This window comes from Nipponia nippon, unplaced genomic scaffold, assembly GCF_047370975.1.
Source record: "Nipponia nippon isolate SJK-2023a ecotype South Korea unplaced genomic scaffold, ASM4737097v1 scaffold_9, whole genome shotgun sequence".
Lineage (NCBI taxonomy): Eukaryota > Metazoa > Chordata > Aves > Pelecaniformes > Threskiornithidae > Nipponia > Nipponia nippon.
Genome location: NW_028262413.1, coordinates 17,557,895 through 17,573,025, shown reverse-complemented (window position 1 = coordinate 17,573,025; position 15,131 = coordinate 17,557,895). Strand labels below are relative to the sequence as shown.

At 54.9% G+C, this 15,131-nt stretch overlaps 1 protein-coding gene across 6 annotated transcripts in view; it reads right to left on the bottom strand.

The window, feature by feature from the left end:
* Positions 1-15,131, bottom strand: part of TWF2 (twinfilin actin binding protein 2) — a 28,834-nt gene that overhangs the window by 4,953 nt on the left and 8,750 nt on the right. For 2 of the 6 annotated variants that reach the window (XM_087744852.1, XM_087744853.1), the window contains 6 exons: positions 13,195-13,390; positions 10,078-10,209; positions 9,629-9,706; positions 5,361-5,539; positions 3,687-3,782; positions 2,757-2,861 (listed from right to left, as the gene is read on the bottom strand). In XM_087744852.1, the coding sequence (XP_087600978.1) occupies positions 2,757-2,861; positions 3,687-3,782; positions 5,361-5,539; positions 9,629-9,706; positions 10,078-10,209; positions 13,195-13,267 (663 nt within the window). In that variant the 5' untranslated portion in view covers positions 13,268-13,390. Of the gene's footprint in view, positions 1-2,756; positions 2,862-3,686; positions 3,783-5,360; positions 5,540-9,628; positions 9,707-10,077; positions 10,210-12,936; positions 13,170-13,194; positions 13,391-15,131 lie in introns of those variants that run through there. The other 4 variants (XM_087744856.1, XM_087744854.1, XM_087744855.1 and 1 more) reach the window with 4 other exon arrangements.

Here is a 15,131-nt window from a genome sequence, read left to right as displayed (position 1 = left end):
GATGGGGGGTTCTGGCAAAGCCTCCGCTCTACCCACCCACCAACACACTGTGCGGCAGCAAGGGACGGCACCCCCTTACATGCTGCAACGGCACAGAGACCTTTAGTTCCTCTTAATTCTTCTGCCTCATCCCCCAGCTCCGAAGCTGCCTTCCTCTCCCCCGCGGCCCCACGATGCAATACGCCTGCATTTCTGAGCCTGCGATGCTTCTAGAAAGACTTCCCACTCGTGGGTGTTAAGGTAGCTCAATCCCAAATTCAAAGCTATTTCTTAGCCCACGGTCTGCTGACAACTTCCAGCTCAGTAAAGCTGGCGATGCATTTTCCAGCTATTTAAGAAGTATGTATATATAAAGCAAATGGCAAATTTTTGCGAGCTCCCACCCATCTATCAAGAAGGGGAGTAGCTCACAACATCACCTCTGTCCATGCAATCCTCAAACCACAGGGGAAGCCTGGCTCATGCAGCCTAAAACTTGCTTTACCAAAGGATGGGCAGCCTGCCGGGGGACGTGCAAACCCGAGTCCTTCCTATCTCAGTGTAAAAGGCCGTTGTGCCAGCCCTGAAGCCACTGCTATGCAGCCATCACCTCTCGCCTCCTGCTTTGCCGCTGCCTTTCCCCTCCCACCCCTTCTCCGCACTCATCCGGTGGTCGAGGAAATGCCGCCACCTTCGGGGTGAAGGCTGCAAACCTGGTTGGCATCTGGGAGGTCGTACCTCAACAGCGCTGGAGGAGAGCTGCATGCAGCACCAGCAGCAGCTCCAGGCGAGGGGGCACAGCAAAGCACTTGTGAGCTGGTGGTTTTCAAAGAAACAATGTCCCTTGTGTCACTTCCAAAATCCTAACGGATTGGTTGAACCCAGGGGGACGCGCAGGGTCCTGAACCGCTAGCGGGGGCACGGGCAGATATGCAGAAGTGCTGAGGTCAGGGCTGTGCCCAGGGGCTGCTTCCCAGGTTGCTGCCAGCCCTGGCTGCTCGCTCCCATTCACTGGATCTGCTCCCCCAAATGAAACCGCAACGTGCACACGCGTGCAAGGACTCCACAGCCTGTGCACGCACGTGCAAGGACCCTGTAAGCCTGCAGGCAACGTGCAAGGCTGGAGGCATTGCTGTACTGAGCAGGGTGCTGCTACAGGTTGAGAGCTGCTCCCATAGAGCTCCTCTCAGTGAAAGCCCTCTGCTTCACGCGGCTCCAGAAACTTGCTTAAAGCTGCACTTACTGTAGAGTCATGAGTTTTCCCCGCCCTGAGGAGGTGAGCATGGCACCAAGCACCTAAGCCATAGCTCCCGCCACCTCCTGCTCTGTGCCTGGGTCCGGCCGGGCGCAGCCCCCACACCAACATGGAGACCCTTCAGCCCACCCAGCGCTTGCCCGCTTCCCACCTTTAAATCCACAGGCAAAAATACATCAATTTTCCTCTCTTTCTAAACGCTAGTGACTGCTCCCCATGGCCCGGGCTGACACAGGGGACAGCATACCTTTAAAATAGCCCCCAACCAAACCAAACAGCAGCACCACCTTCACCCAGGTGCCGTGTCTCACAAAGGCGAGGGTGAGAAGCAGAGCACAGTGATCAACTGGAAAACAAGCACCATGAGCACCACTTACCCGGGCACTTTACCCTGCAACACAAAGCCCGAAAAAAACCCAACAAAATTACTTAATCTTGCAGCACTGGCCAGCCAAAGTGACAGCACAGACACCCAAAGGTGCCAAACAACCTGCAGAGCCACCATGAGCATCCATCTCTCTCTTCTCCAAGTGTGGGCATCAGCTTGGATCCTCCTGCACAAATGCTGCTCAGCTCCTCCAGGCTGGGAGCTGGGATAACCACGCCGAGACCAACACAGTGGAGACCACCCCTTGGTGGCATCTCCCAAACACCCCTCAACTCCGCCACCCCCAGACCTGCTCTGGCAGGTGGAAACCTCCTGCCTCGTCTTTGCCATTAATTAATGCCGTCAGGCTGACTGGCATGTCCTGATCCATCCGTGAGCCCCGCAGCCCCAGCACAGGCAGAAGAGAGAGGGATACTCCTCTAGAGAGGAAGGCTTTCCACAGCATCCCAGTGAAATCCCCCCACCCCAAAAAAATACTGCTTCCAGGTGGTCTTCCCACCCGGCGAGCTGATCCCCTTCCTGCCTCAGTGTTTCACAGCACCATGGAGGTTGGCATGAGTGCCGCGAGATGCTGGTGGAGAGACGATGGCGTTACAGCCTTGCCTGCCTCCAACCCTACCCTGTGCTACTTCCACATCTTTTTCCAGCACGGAAGCCCCCAAATTTAGGCTAAGACCTCTATTTCTTGGGACAGCATCCCTCATATTTATAGCCATAGAGGAAGAGTATGGGAAAGGACGCTGCTGCAGCCCAAAGATAAGCCTGAATTCTTCCTGCCGCCCCCGTGAATTCAGACTCAGCTCTGGCTTTTGCCCCAATACCTAGAGGTTAGAGACTGCTGCCTGCTTTCAGCCTCAAACTGTCTTCTGACTGCCAATTGCAGTGAGTGAAACAGAGCCCTGAGCGCATGTCCTAGCAAGGGAAAAAGAAAGTAGTCTGTAAATTCCTCCACCAATTTGACCGTGAGGATGCTCGGCAAAGGCAGGAACAGGTTAAACTGCAGAGGTACGAGAGCGCGCAGTAAAAATGAGCCATCCCTTGTAGCTGGATGCTCACTCCCACACCTCCAGCAGCAAACACATCCCTGCATTCTGCATCCCTGTGCTCCTTCTCCCCTGGCCGGCAGACACCCACCTCATTGATGCGGATCTGCTGGAGCTCCTGCTCGGCTGCGGTCAGCGGGGCCGGGGCAGAACAGGAGGACATGTGCTTTTGGTAACCGCTCAGGGACACGTCCTCCTGCAGACAGAGTGACAGGGACAGGGGGACGCGTCAGGGGGTGGTTATCATTGCAGGGCTGGATGCACCCCCAGCCTCGAGGCTGCGTTTGAGCAACCCAGCGGGTCTCAGGCTCTCTCCCTACCAGGAGAACCAACCCGAGCAGTGCTCTCGGATGCCTCTGTGCAAATCCCACGCTCAATTTTCAACAGTGCCTGCGACTGCCTGTGCCTGTTCAGACCACCCTGCCCCTCCCTGGACACTCGTGGCTGTAGCAGCGTGGCTCCTCCGGCTGATTAACAGAGCTCATGAGCATGAAAGCGAGATGGAAGGACAGAGATTGTGGCCTGAGAGCAGCAGAGAGGGGCACTGGAGCAGGAGGGCAGCAGTGGGGATGCTCCCCAGCTCCCATCAGCACCAGAAGCCCCAGAGGGGAGCTGATGCCCGGGAGGCCCTTGCTGTGCAGCTCCCCCTGCAAAAAGCCGGTGGAAGAGAAGGTGAAACCTCCCGCCAAGCGCTGCACTGCGCGGCAGCAGCTCTCACTGCTGGAGTGACACTGCCACCGCCTGGCGCTTCTTTTCCCACTCACAGTAAAGCTCCGGACCTCATCGGAGCCTTCCTCCCACCTCTTTCACGGTCCCATCACAGACTGACCGCAGCCATGCGGGCAGGAGAAAGCGGCAGCGGCCACCCAGGAGACTAAAGCAGCACAGGGACAAACCTCCGTGCTGTCCTGCCACCAAACGCCAGTGTCCCATGTCCCACCTGGCTTTGGCACCAAACCTGGGGCAGGCTCCCGAAGCTCAGGGTTGAACCCAAAAGGCTGCCCAGGAACCGCCACCGTACCTTCACTGTTCCAAACATCTCGTCCTTTATATGCCCCCCGCCAAACTCCTTCTTCACCGTTGCTCTGGTGGCAGCGTACAGCATCTTCAGCCGGACCTGCGCGGGGAGGGAGGCGGCAAGCACGGTCAGAGGGGGAGCCTTTATGGCGGGACGGGAGAGCAGCACCCCCGCACAAGAGGTGCCCGATGTTTGTGGCCAGTGTCCCACCGCTGGCTCCGCAAACCTCAGCCACCCCTGGGAGCAACCACCTAATTTCTATCCAGGCTGACTTCCAACCACAGCATCCCCGGGTAGGGAGCAGCCAGGAAAACCCATCAGCGCTATTCCCAGGACTGCCGGCGCATGGTGCAGCCTTGCCAATCGCTGCCCGCAATCCACTGGTTTATTCTGTGCTTTGCTTTCCCAACCCTGAGCTCCAGCACATCATTTCTCGCCTACACCTGGGTAAGAGGAGGTGCAAATACCACCAGAGTCACCTAAAAGCAACTTTTGCCTTTTGGCACTTCTTTTGCATCATTCTTCTGCAAAACACAGGGAAAAGCTTTGGCAAGTGCTCCTTGGCGCACTGTTTTTTTGCTGTAAGACCCTCCACAGTTTGTTGAGAGATATAGACAAAAAATATCCGTTATTATTATATATATACACACACATATACATGTACATACACGCATGTACATGTACACACATATAAAATTACATATATGATATATATTACATTATTTTGTTATAATTGTATATATGTGTGTATATATAATAATATATATTTGTTAGATATATCTCAACAAACTGCAGAGGGTCTTTTTTATATATGCATGTTATAATATATAAAATAATATATAATAATAAAATATATTTGTTATAACAACTGTGTATATATATGACAAGTACATGTATTAACATGGCAGTAAATCTATATAGATTATATAATATATAGCAAATATATATGTGTATATATATACATACACACACACACATATATATATGAGGAGACAAGCGCATGTGTTAACACGGCAGTAAGTCTCAGTCCTGCTGAAATACGTGCTCAACAAGACGGCATTTTCCAAGCCGTACCGCTGAAATCCTCTAGACTACCATCCCATCCAACCAGCCCTTTTGCGCCCGCTCTCCAGTGCCGCCTCTGACCCCACAAGCCAGCCCAGCAGGTGGCAATGCCGGCCTGGCCACACGTGGCTTGGAGGGAACCAGCCTGCCAGGCCCTTTTTAAGACTGATTTTGGAGCCGGGCCCAGAGGTGGGCCAGCCGCTCCGTGTCAGCCCTCGAGCAGAGCAGGCCCAGGCTGGCCACATGGCCAGGGGAGTCGGTGCCAGCACCAGCTCTTCCAAGTGATGCTTTTGGCCACGGTGGGACACCTCCATCCCAGCCCCGTGGTCCATACCGCTCCCCCCTCTACATCCCCGTCCCTCACCTCCTCACGCATTGCTGCAAAGAGGACAGAGACACAGTCCCAATGTATCTTACTGTGTCTTAAAAAAACTCCCCCATCCCCAAAGTAGTCTCCACTTCTTCTTAACCTAGGCCTGGTGATGAAGGGTGTGAACACTCCTACTCGGCCCCAGCGCAAAGTCAACTTGGCCAGCATCTCCTCCACCCTCCACCTCCCAGAGCACATCTGTGTCCCCACGCTGGGCTGTCACAGTCTGGCGCGGTGCTCACCGGGGAGCTGTCAGGGGACCAGGAGATGAAGAGCCACTCGTAGCCCTGGGCATTCTGGCTGTCCAGGCGGTACAGCACATAGCACGGCTGCTGCTCGTCCAGCAAAGGCAGCACAAAGGCATCGTAGTCGGCGTCCCAGTGCCGGGAGAGCTCTTTGTGGGCTCCCAGCACAAGCTGTTCTGGAAGGAGAAGACAGAAAAGGTGCTGTTAGATGAAGGCAAGGCTCACCTTGCAGGACCACGTGGTGGCTCGTCTAAGGGCTCGCCGCAGCTCCAGCACCGACAACGATGCCGTCCTGCAGAAAAACAAATGATGACCTCAAGCCACATGCAGGAGTGTACACCCCCAGGGGTGACCCCCAGGCGATGCCATCGGGGCTGTGGCTGCTGTGGAGGGGCTGGTTTTCTGCCAGCATCCCACTGCCTCCTGTCAGCCATCTCCTCCCCTCCCATGCTCCTCACCGTCGAGGTCTCCTCTCTGGTGATCATCTGTAGCCGCCTTCTGCCAAGATGATGAGCCAAAGCTGCTCTCATCGGATTCCCCATAACCTCAGAGGGGTCAAAATCAGAGCTGATACCCAAAGCCCATGTCTGCGGGGACCAGAGCTGTCCCAGAGACCCCAGTCTGGGGGGGGAAAACCATGCTGCCAGGAGAGCCCAGCCTCTGGAAGCGACCAACATATTTCATGCACGTGGTAGCGTCTCAAGTATCTGGAGGGTATTTTTTTTCAGCTGCTACACAAGTGGTGGTGGGGCTGGGAGCCCCACAAGCTGGGCAGCGCTTGGCTGGGATTTAAATGCTGGTGCAGGCATCCTGTGAACATGAACCCCCTCCCCTGGGAGGGTCAAGCCAAGCTTTGGGATGGCTGGATGAAAAAGCGACAGTGCTGGACACTATCACCATAGGTTGCTGGAAAACAGCTTGTATTTTTATTCCACTTTTAGATGCAGAAAGGTCTCAGGGGAGATGTCGGGACTCAGAACAAGATGTAGGAAAATCCAGAGGTGCCAAAACAAAACAAATTGGGGCCTTGGACAGTTGGCACTCGAGGGGATGCTCAGCTTGGCACATGCCCTGCCTGGACCCCTGTCCATGGCCCCGCTGCTCACTGGGAGCCAGGGAGCCCCTTGGCTGGGGCACAGCCCTCTCAACCCATCCAGCTGAGCAGCTCCAAATCCCATGGCAGGAAACCTTTTAAGGAAAACAGCTAGGGAATAAAGGGTTTGGGATGAATTACTCTCACTCCCCCTTTCCATCCGAGCAGGGCATCCCCCACCGATAGCAGCGTAGCCCTTCCCTGCCCAACGCTGCCCCACCACAGCATCTGCCATCGCGTGCTGAACCCATAATTATTTGCATACGAGGGGGACGTGCTACCAGTACAGTAACAAGGACAGCAGAGAAAAAGGTGCTGAAAATACTTTACCTTCAGCAAAACTACCTGTTTTGAGAAAGAGAAGCATAAAAACGCCAATGTACCCCTAACATAAACATGGATTTGTGCATCGTAAAGACCTGGGATCCCCAAGAGACTGCAAGGAATCTCACCCGGCCAAACCCACTGGCAGCTCGTGGGTGTCTCCCCATCTGCCAAACATCCTGACACCTCCTGCACGAGGCAATCGGTGCTGAGTCACTCCAGGCTGTTCCCGGGCTGCACCCAAGCCAGACCCCAGCCATGCCGCCGTAAGCTGGCAGCCTCCAGCTTTTCCCTGGGCTGGAGAAGCCACTTATTCCCCTACCTCACATCGGGCTCTTTGCAGTTCAGCTCAACCCATTCAGAGCCAAATTTTCGTCCCCAGGAAGCATCAGAAAAGGGAAACCCAGAGCAGCCACACTTCAGCAAAGCATCATTGTCAGCGTCGGCTATTTCAGGCTCCATTTCTGCAGGGTGCTGCTGCTGGAAAAAGCACAGCTGGGAGCGTTTCTGGCCCTCGAGGTGACCCCATCACTGAGCCACAGGCAGGCTGCCTTGCTCCAAAATGCCCGTACAAGGCCGCCCTGCCTGCAGCTCTGGCAGGCGCCGCAGTGGGACAGCACAGGAGCCAGGAGCCTGCAGAGCCCAATGCACAACATCACCTACGCACAAAGAAACACCCCCAACAGGGAAGTCCACAAAAGCCAACCTGGTCCAGAAACCTACTGACAGCAAGGAGTAGAGCATGATCTAAAACCACACTGGACCACAAGCTGCTCTCATGCCAGGAAACCATTGCCGAGCCTTGGTGAGCAACCTGCTTCCCCCCAACTCCTCCATCCAACCTCAGCTTCTCCCAGCAGGCCCCCACAGGCAACATCAGCGCAAAGAGCTCCCAAAGGGTTGCTCAGCCATAGCTGCTGTCCTGGGGATGCCCGGACACAGAGCATCTGCCATTAGGCTCCTTGCACCATCCTCCTCTCCTTCCACCCACCATTGCCTGCTCCAACATGCCCCAAGACTAATGCCCCATAGGGCAGAAGGTCCTCTGCAAACCATCGAGCAGGGCTGGAGGCTCCTCTTCCACGTCCCCTGTGCAGGCAGGGCAGCTGGCATGTCTTCCCCAGCTGGCTCAGGACACATCCCTTCCAGGGTCAGTATGCTTGAGTGTCTGTCCAGCTGTGACATCTGCCTGGCCGCTCATTACTGCCTGAAGGTTCTTCACTGGTGGATAGCAGCAGGCTGATGCTGTCTGTGTTACAGAAAAGAGTGGTGGCACAGAGGGACCGAGCACCTTGTCCCAAGTCACATGGGAGGGCAGACAGGAGGTCCCTGAGCCAGGCTGGTGGGACCACCACCACCTTGTCCCCAGCAGACCAAGCCCTTCAGCACAGAGATGCTCCTGGCTCTCCTCCTTCCACCTGCCTCCCCATGGGAGCCTCAGGCTCTGCTGCATCTCAGAGGCTTCTGCAGACACTCAAGCTCCTCCAGAACTGCCCATGGCTGGTCCAGGCCAGGGGAAAGGAGCTGGCAAGGTGGGGGAGCCAGACTGGGAAGCACAAAGTACTGCCGAACGATGCTGGTCCATAAAGCAGGTGCTGCCGCCGACACATCGGACAGATAAATAAATATATCCCATTCAGCCTGAGCGGAGATGGTGGGACGTGGCTTCCATTGATGGTAAAAAGTCTCCCTTGCTGGTGTCACTGGCCGCAACCCAAAGCCATAGCACCCTAAGTCCAGGCTTAGGGGCATCCATGACTTATCCTAACGCAAACCTGATTCCTACTTTTTAAAAGCAAAAGGAGCCAAGACTGCAATATCATTGCCAAAGATGCTCCGAAGAAACAACACAGATGTCACACCCCAACACACGGGGACCTTGCCGAAGACAAAGCCAACACCACCGAAACTTGCGGTGGTCCTGCTATGCGTCCCATGTATTTCAAGTCACACTGCTCTTCCAAACGGGGCTTCGCAGCCCCTCCAAAGGCCAGCACGGGGTCTGTACAGCCACAGGCTCCTTACGACCATGTCCACCTTAGCGTTTGCAAGCATGGTCCTGGTGGCTCACCCAAGGGAGGTGGTGACGGCAGCTTGGCAGGGCGTTAACATCCCTGCTGCTGTGAGAAACAAGTCATTCATATGCAATTGTATGAGGCCGAGGCGATGGAAAACCTATACCACAGAGGCTCCCTGCTGGGATGCTAAATCAGTGCTTTGCTCCGCTTGCTTGGGTGATAGATGTAGAGGCCACCCAAAGGCACCTTTCCACGGGGCAAACGTGGGCAGGTCGGTGCCAGCCTGCAAACTGGGCTAGGGGCAGCCCCGTGCACAGGAGCAGGGGCTGGGACAGGATGGGTTTCAGAGTGTAGCATCCCTCGTGGGATGCAATCAGGGCCCCATGCTGAGCCCCGCACCAAGGAGCACCCCCCTGCCCACCCCTGCCCAAAGCATCTCCTTGCCTGCCATGGGATGCCACGTCCAAGGAAGAAGGTGCTGTGCGTTGTCCCCAACCACAGTCCCACGGCACCCATAATAAAATTCGATGGAATGGCAGCAACAGCCCCCCAGAGTCCACCACTGATCCCGGACACCAGTATCAGTCCGCCAGCAAAGTCACTGCTTCCCCCTGAAGCTACCCCAGGGCTCCATTAGCTGCCTACCAGCACACCAAAATTTTGGGCTTGGATTTCAGCTCTGGGCTGCCACGTGCCAGGGAGCCCCAGCAGGATTTTCCTTTGGGTTTCCAAAAACATGAGCTGGCACCACAGCGGCAAAGAGGAAGGGAGTAGAGGCAAAACAGAGAACCAACACGGAATAAATCAAAGCACTTAAAAACGGGACTTACCATCCTCGATGATGACCTTGATGAGCCGAACTGAACCATTTCGCGCTTTGGCAAAAAAATCCCTTAATTCCGTGGTGGCTGAAAGAACCAGAAACATCCTGATCAGATTTAGCAATCAAAGCAGATGCTGGGCTGCTTGGTGAGTGGCCGGGGAGGGGAGCAACTTGGCAGGATAGAAATTTAAAAATTTAAAAAAATAAAATCTTTGGTGCCAAAAAAAATTATTATAAAAATAATAATACAAAACCCAAACAGCTGGGAGCAAAGTGCTGCGTCTCCCCGAGGCGTCAGAGTTAAATAGCAGCTGGGAGTGCATGTGATCCAGAGAACCTGATACTTGGCCTGGGTGAACATAATCACCCAAATTTAGACGATGGCTTGGCCGGTGCAGGCGGAGAGAGCTCAAGTGACAAGTTTATTCACTTTACAGAGCGGCAGGCTTTGCATACAGGGGGTGGCTGGAAGACGTCCCAACAGGCTGTGATGTCCTGGACTCATGACACGCAGTGGGGATGCTGCTCTTGAGGTGGCTGGGGACCAGCATGGCTCCAAACTGGAAGCACTGGTTTGAAGCTGAGCCCCTGGAGAAGGGAAAGGCAACGGCCCCAGGGTTTTGCTCCGAAGCTGGCGGGGCTTTGGTTGCAGAAGGCTTTTGGGAAGTGTTTTGGGGAGCCACCTTCCTCCCCAGCCCCCCTCCTCCTCATCCCTCCCCCGAGCACCAGGCACCAGCAACCGGTCTTCAGCATCCTACCAGGAGGCAACAGCGGGCAGCAGATGTCGAAGGGGCAGCCCGCAGCCAGTGTCAGAGGCCTTAATTTGCCCACCCTGAAAGCATCACCAGTGCACAGCTCCCCATCCCACCCGGGACATGCAAAGACAATACCCAAGTGACGCAGCTTGGAGGGGCTGAGCCCCCCAACAAGGAGCATCTCCCAGCCCAGCTCCCCCCGAAAGCCCCTTCAATTATGCGCCTGACCCCCTTCCTAGATGCAGCCACGCAGGCAAGGGAGTCCTGTGAGTTCAAAGCCACAGGCAGCTCTGCGCTTATTAGATATACTAAAGAAACCGGCATTGCAAAGATTAGAGACCTGGGCAGATGCCCCTCTTAGTCCATGCCAGGATCCGTGCTCAGAGTCACCGTCAGCAACCCCCCACACCACCTCCCTGTTACCGATCACTGTGCTGAAGCACCCGCAGCAGGAATGAGCCCTGCTTTGGTCCCTGGAGCCCGAGAGCATCCACAGCCAAGGCACTTCGTAAAGAAAGCCATCGCTATGCCAGCTGGAAAAGTGCGGTGGACGGAGAAGCCATCCTCTGCTGGCAGGGGCCGTATCCATTCCACTTCAGTCCCACCGGCAGTGGGTACCAGCCTTCAGCGCAGCCCGCCAGCATCGCTGCGGGAGGACATTAGCCATCGCTCACCCAAGGGACACATGGGGCCAATGACTCTGTCACACGCTGGTGCCCTCTGTCCCGTGGAGGCAGACCCCGGGCTGGGGCACTGCCCGCAGCTCTCCCAGCCCCGAGGCAGAAGGAGCGGGCATGGATTTGTCCCCACACACAAATGCTGACAATGCAGGCAGAGGTGGACAGGGATATCCTGGGAAGCCCTCCGGGGAACTCCTGCTTGTCCCCACCAAGCGATACATCTGAGATGCATCTGCCCCACCAGCTCAAAGCCTGCCCTCATCAGAGGTCCGGATGGTTTCTCCTCCCACAGAGAGAAGAGGCACAAATGAGGAAGAGTTCCCAGGCTGGTAAACTGCAAACAGCGACACTCCCATACAAACCCAGAGATGCCACCCTAGCAGCACCCAGCGGGTACGGCCACGCAGACACCCCAGCAAAGGCACACCGGTCCCTAATGGCATTTTAGGGGAGGACACACAGAAGGTCTGCTGGGGTAACCCCCATCACGAGCAAACTATCCTCCTCCCTTCCATCAGCATTGAGGCATATGGCTCTCCCAGTACCCAGCGCAGACCTTAACCCTCTCCCAGTGCCGGCTGGGAGCTCAGCCCACTCCTGCTGTTCCCCTCCAAGGCTGCTCTGATATTTTTAGCCCCTTTCCCTGTTGAGAGTGGCTCTTTCTTTCCGGCAGCATCTGTGGTTATTCCAAACACACAAGGCGGAAAAGGAGGAGAGAGAGAAAAAAAAAAAAGAAAAAAAAAGAAAAAAAAAGAAAAAAGAGACATTTATACACCCAGGAAACCTCATGCAGGAGACAAAAGCTCCTAATAAGCATTAAGCTTCACTGATTCCTATTACATTGACAAAATAGGAGAGAATAACATGGGTCTTGGATGTTTCTATAGCATCAGCTTCAGGGAAGAAAGAGGAAAGCTCTGCAGCACTAACAGGCTTGCAAATCCCTTTGGCCTGACCCCATCCTTCCCAGAGCCCAAGGACGCACAGGGGTCTGGAAAATCAGGAGTCTGGGCAAATGCAACCCCCAGCCCACCTGGAAATGCTAGCAGTGCCCAAAAGTATTGGATCGACAGCTGGGATGATTGACAGTTGAGTGATTGACAAGTGGCAGCCAAGTGTTGGGACCTGTGTAGGTACAGAGGGGTTTAAGGGGATGGGGAGAAGCAAAGATGCTGCCGGAAGAGCCAAGCACACGATGGGAAATACCACAAAGTCTGCCAAGAAGGGAGATGCTTTCCAGAGGAGACAGTGGCAGAGCTTTCAAAAAACGCAGAGCGGGCTTCCAAGCTCTAATTCTGCTGAAATAATAAAAAAATAATACTAAAAAAGCGATTTTCATTTAAATGAAAAAAATCACCAGGGTGTCTTTGACGTCCCCTTCTGTCTCTAACGAAACAGCGCCAAGAGCCAGCAAGGAGGGAGAGGAATAAGCTAGCGAAGGTTTTCAGCATGAGCTCAGCGACTGCTTCATTACAGCATGATTACGACTTAATTGGCACAGCAGACTTGACGAGATGGCTCGCATGCCTGAAATATTAATATAAAAGTCCACAGCTGGCTCTGGAAGAAAGGCAAGGAGGAGACCTTACCCTGGAGGTGAAAGCAAGCAGTACCTCCACCCTGAGGCATCTCCATGCCAGGAAGTCTCCAGGACCCAACTCAAGGGCCAAAAAACCCACATGTGGGGAAACCACAAAAATCAGCTTTTTCTGGTTCGTCTCCTTCTGCATTTGACAATGAGGCGAGGTGGGAAAGAAGATGCTGGGCACACGTCAGCATGGCCAACGCATGGGGCCAGCTGCGACCATCCCCATGTCTGGATGGGGAAGGGAGGAACAACAGAGCAGAGGACTGGAAGGGGACTCACGTGTCCAACTCACCCTCTAGACATGGGTTCCCGGAAAATCCTGGAACAAATAATCCACAAACAAGCCCAAGGTGGGCTACAGCCAGCAGGGATCTACCAAGACCAAGTTGCATAAGATCAACCTAGCTTCCTCCAGCAGAGCCACAGACCTGTGGGCTTCAAGGGTCTCAGCTCAGCTTTCTAAGTGTCTCCAAGTGTCAGAAGCCAGCTTGGGAAACGTGGTGGTGGTGAACCTCTACAGCACTGGCATAAAACTGCACGGATAACTCACTCTGGGAGGTATCAGAGGTTGGATCAAGCAAGGTCTCCTGGGGACCTGTGGTGGATCCAGGTTTAGTCCACATTTCCACGAACACTTCTGGCCACTGCAATAGTGCTTTCTGCAGCTGTAAGGTGGGAAGCTAGAGTAGATGCAAGCACGTGCTGGAGGAGAATTCACCGTTCTCTCAGGAGACTGGAGAAACGGGCTGGAAAAAAAAGAAATAGGATGAAATTCAATAGGAAGCAAAGTAACATAACTAGGAGAAGGACCAGCTACACTGACACAGGGGGTCCAGCAGCTCCAGAGAAAAGAGGTGGGTTGCAAGCCAAGTTCAGGTTAATTGCTTCATGTTGTTGCAGGCAAAGTCATTCCTGAAGGCACGAACAAGAGCATGACCACATTATTCGGTGCTGATAAGGCTGCAGGCACAGCATGAACAGCGTGTCCAGGCTCAACATCGTGCAAGGAGCAAGGCACAGGATGGATGGCACCTATGCCAGAGGGCGCAGCGTGCAGGAGCAACCAAAGGAACCAGGGCTGGTCGGCCCAGAGGAGAGAAGAAAAAAGATGAACAACTTGTACTGGTTTTCCAGCCAGAAACATCAGGTCCCACCTCAGCATTTGGGAAATCTCACAATGAGGGTGATCAAAGCTCAGGAAGGACACACATCTCTACCCCAAAAAATCTCCAGAAACCCTCCCGGGATGCTGCTGCTTTGAGGCAGGGTGAGCTCAGTGGCATCTTGAGGAACCTTCTGGCCTCTCTGCCATCGACCCTCCTGGCAGACATGGTGGGCACAAGCACTCATGCCTCCTTAGCCACCCTCCCATGACAGTCCAAAAATCGCCTCCAGCCACCGAGTCGTGCAGCACCTCCCTCTCCCACCTCTTTGTAGGCTGCAGATGAGTTGTCCCCTATTCATGAGCCACCTGGATTTAGCAGCCTGCTAACAGCATGTCCCAGGTCCCCTTGCACCACAAAACCTCCCTGCTCAGCGGCACCTGACACCCATTTGGGATGGAGGGCTGAGCAGAGTCGGCTGTCGGCACCAGGGCACCCAGGCTGGGCAGCTTGTGGTGTGGCAGGCAGGTAACGGTATGGTCAGCAGTGGCCTTCAGGTGGCCCTGACCATGCAGGCAAGCTGCCAGAAGAGAAGAGGAGTTCGTGGTGGGAAGCCACAGCGGTGCCTCCCCTCTCAGCAGCACCGAGCTGGCACGGACCACAGCCTCAAGACCCCAGGCCTCAGGGACAAGCAGGGCAGCCAGACCCTTGCACCTACTCAGTGGACGTGCTGTTTGCAGCCGGAGCAGGCAGCTGCCCTGCCCCAGAATGCAGCCGCTTGAATTGGTCCCCAGGAGATTTCAGTGCCAGGCTCAAAGCATCACTTCCCCAAAAACGCTGTGAGATGGAGCAACAAGATGGTGCTTGCAGGTACCACCCCGCCACAAAAGCCATCCCCAAAGCCGAGACTTTTTTTTTTATGTTTACAGCCCCAATTAGCTTATCTGAGCAGAGCCAGGCTGCAACAAGGCTGGAGGGAAACAGAGGCACCACGCAGTGATGACAGCCGTAGCCACGGCAACAGGCCGGTCTCTCCCTGGGGATGCCAGGGTGCCAGCGGAGCCGCCTGCGCAACCCCCGGGGAAGCACCGCAGGGATGGGGATGGAGGCGACAGCCGCGCCACCGCCTCTGCACCTTTCCCTCCTCCATCCTCTCACTCGCTTGTTGGGGGAGCAACAGGTTTTTGCTTATTCGATCTTTCCCAATCCCCCCACAACTCGACGACAGCACCCAGCTCCAAGATCAATAATACATGCTCCCTGAAACAGATGCCTCTCTCAATACATCAAGTCACCTCACCCTCGCGACGGGAAACCTGAGCCTCTGGCCATCAATCTTTCATTCCCTGGACATAATCTTCAAGTCGATGCGACTCCAAGTGGC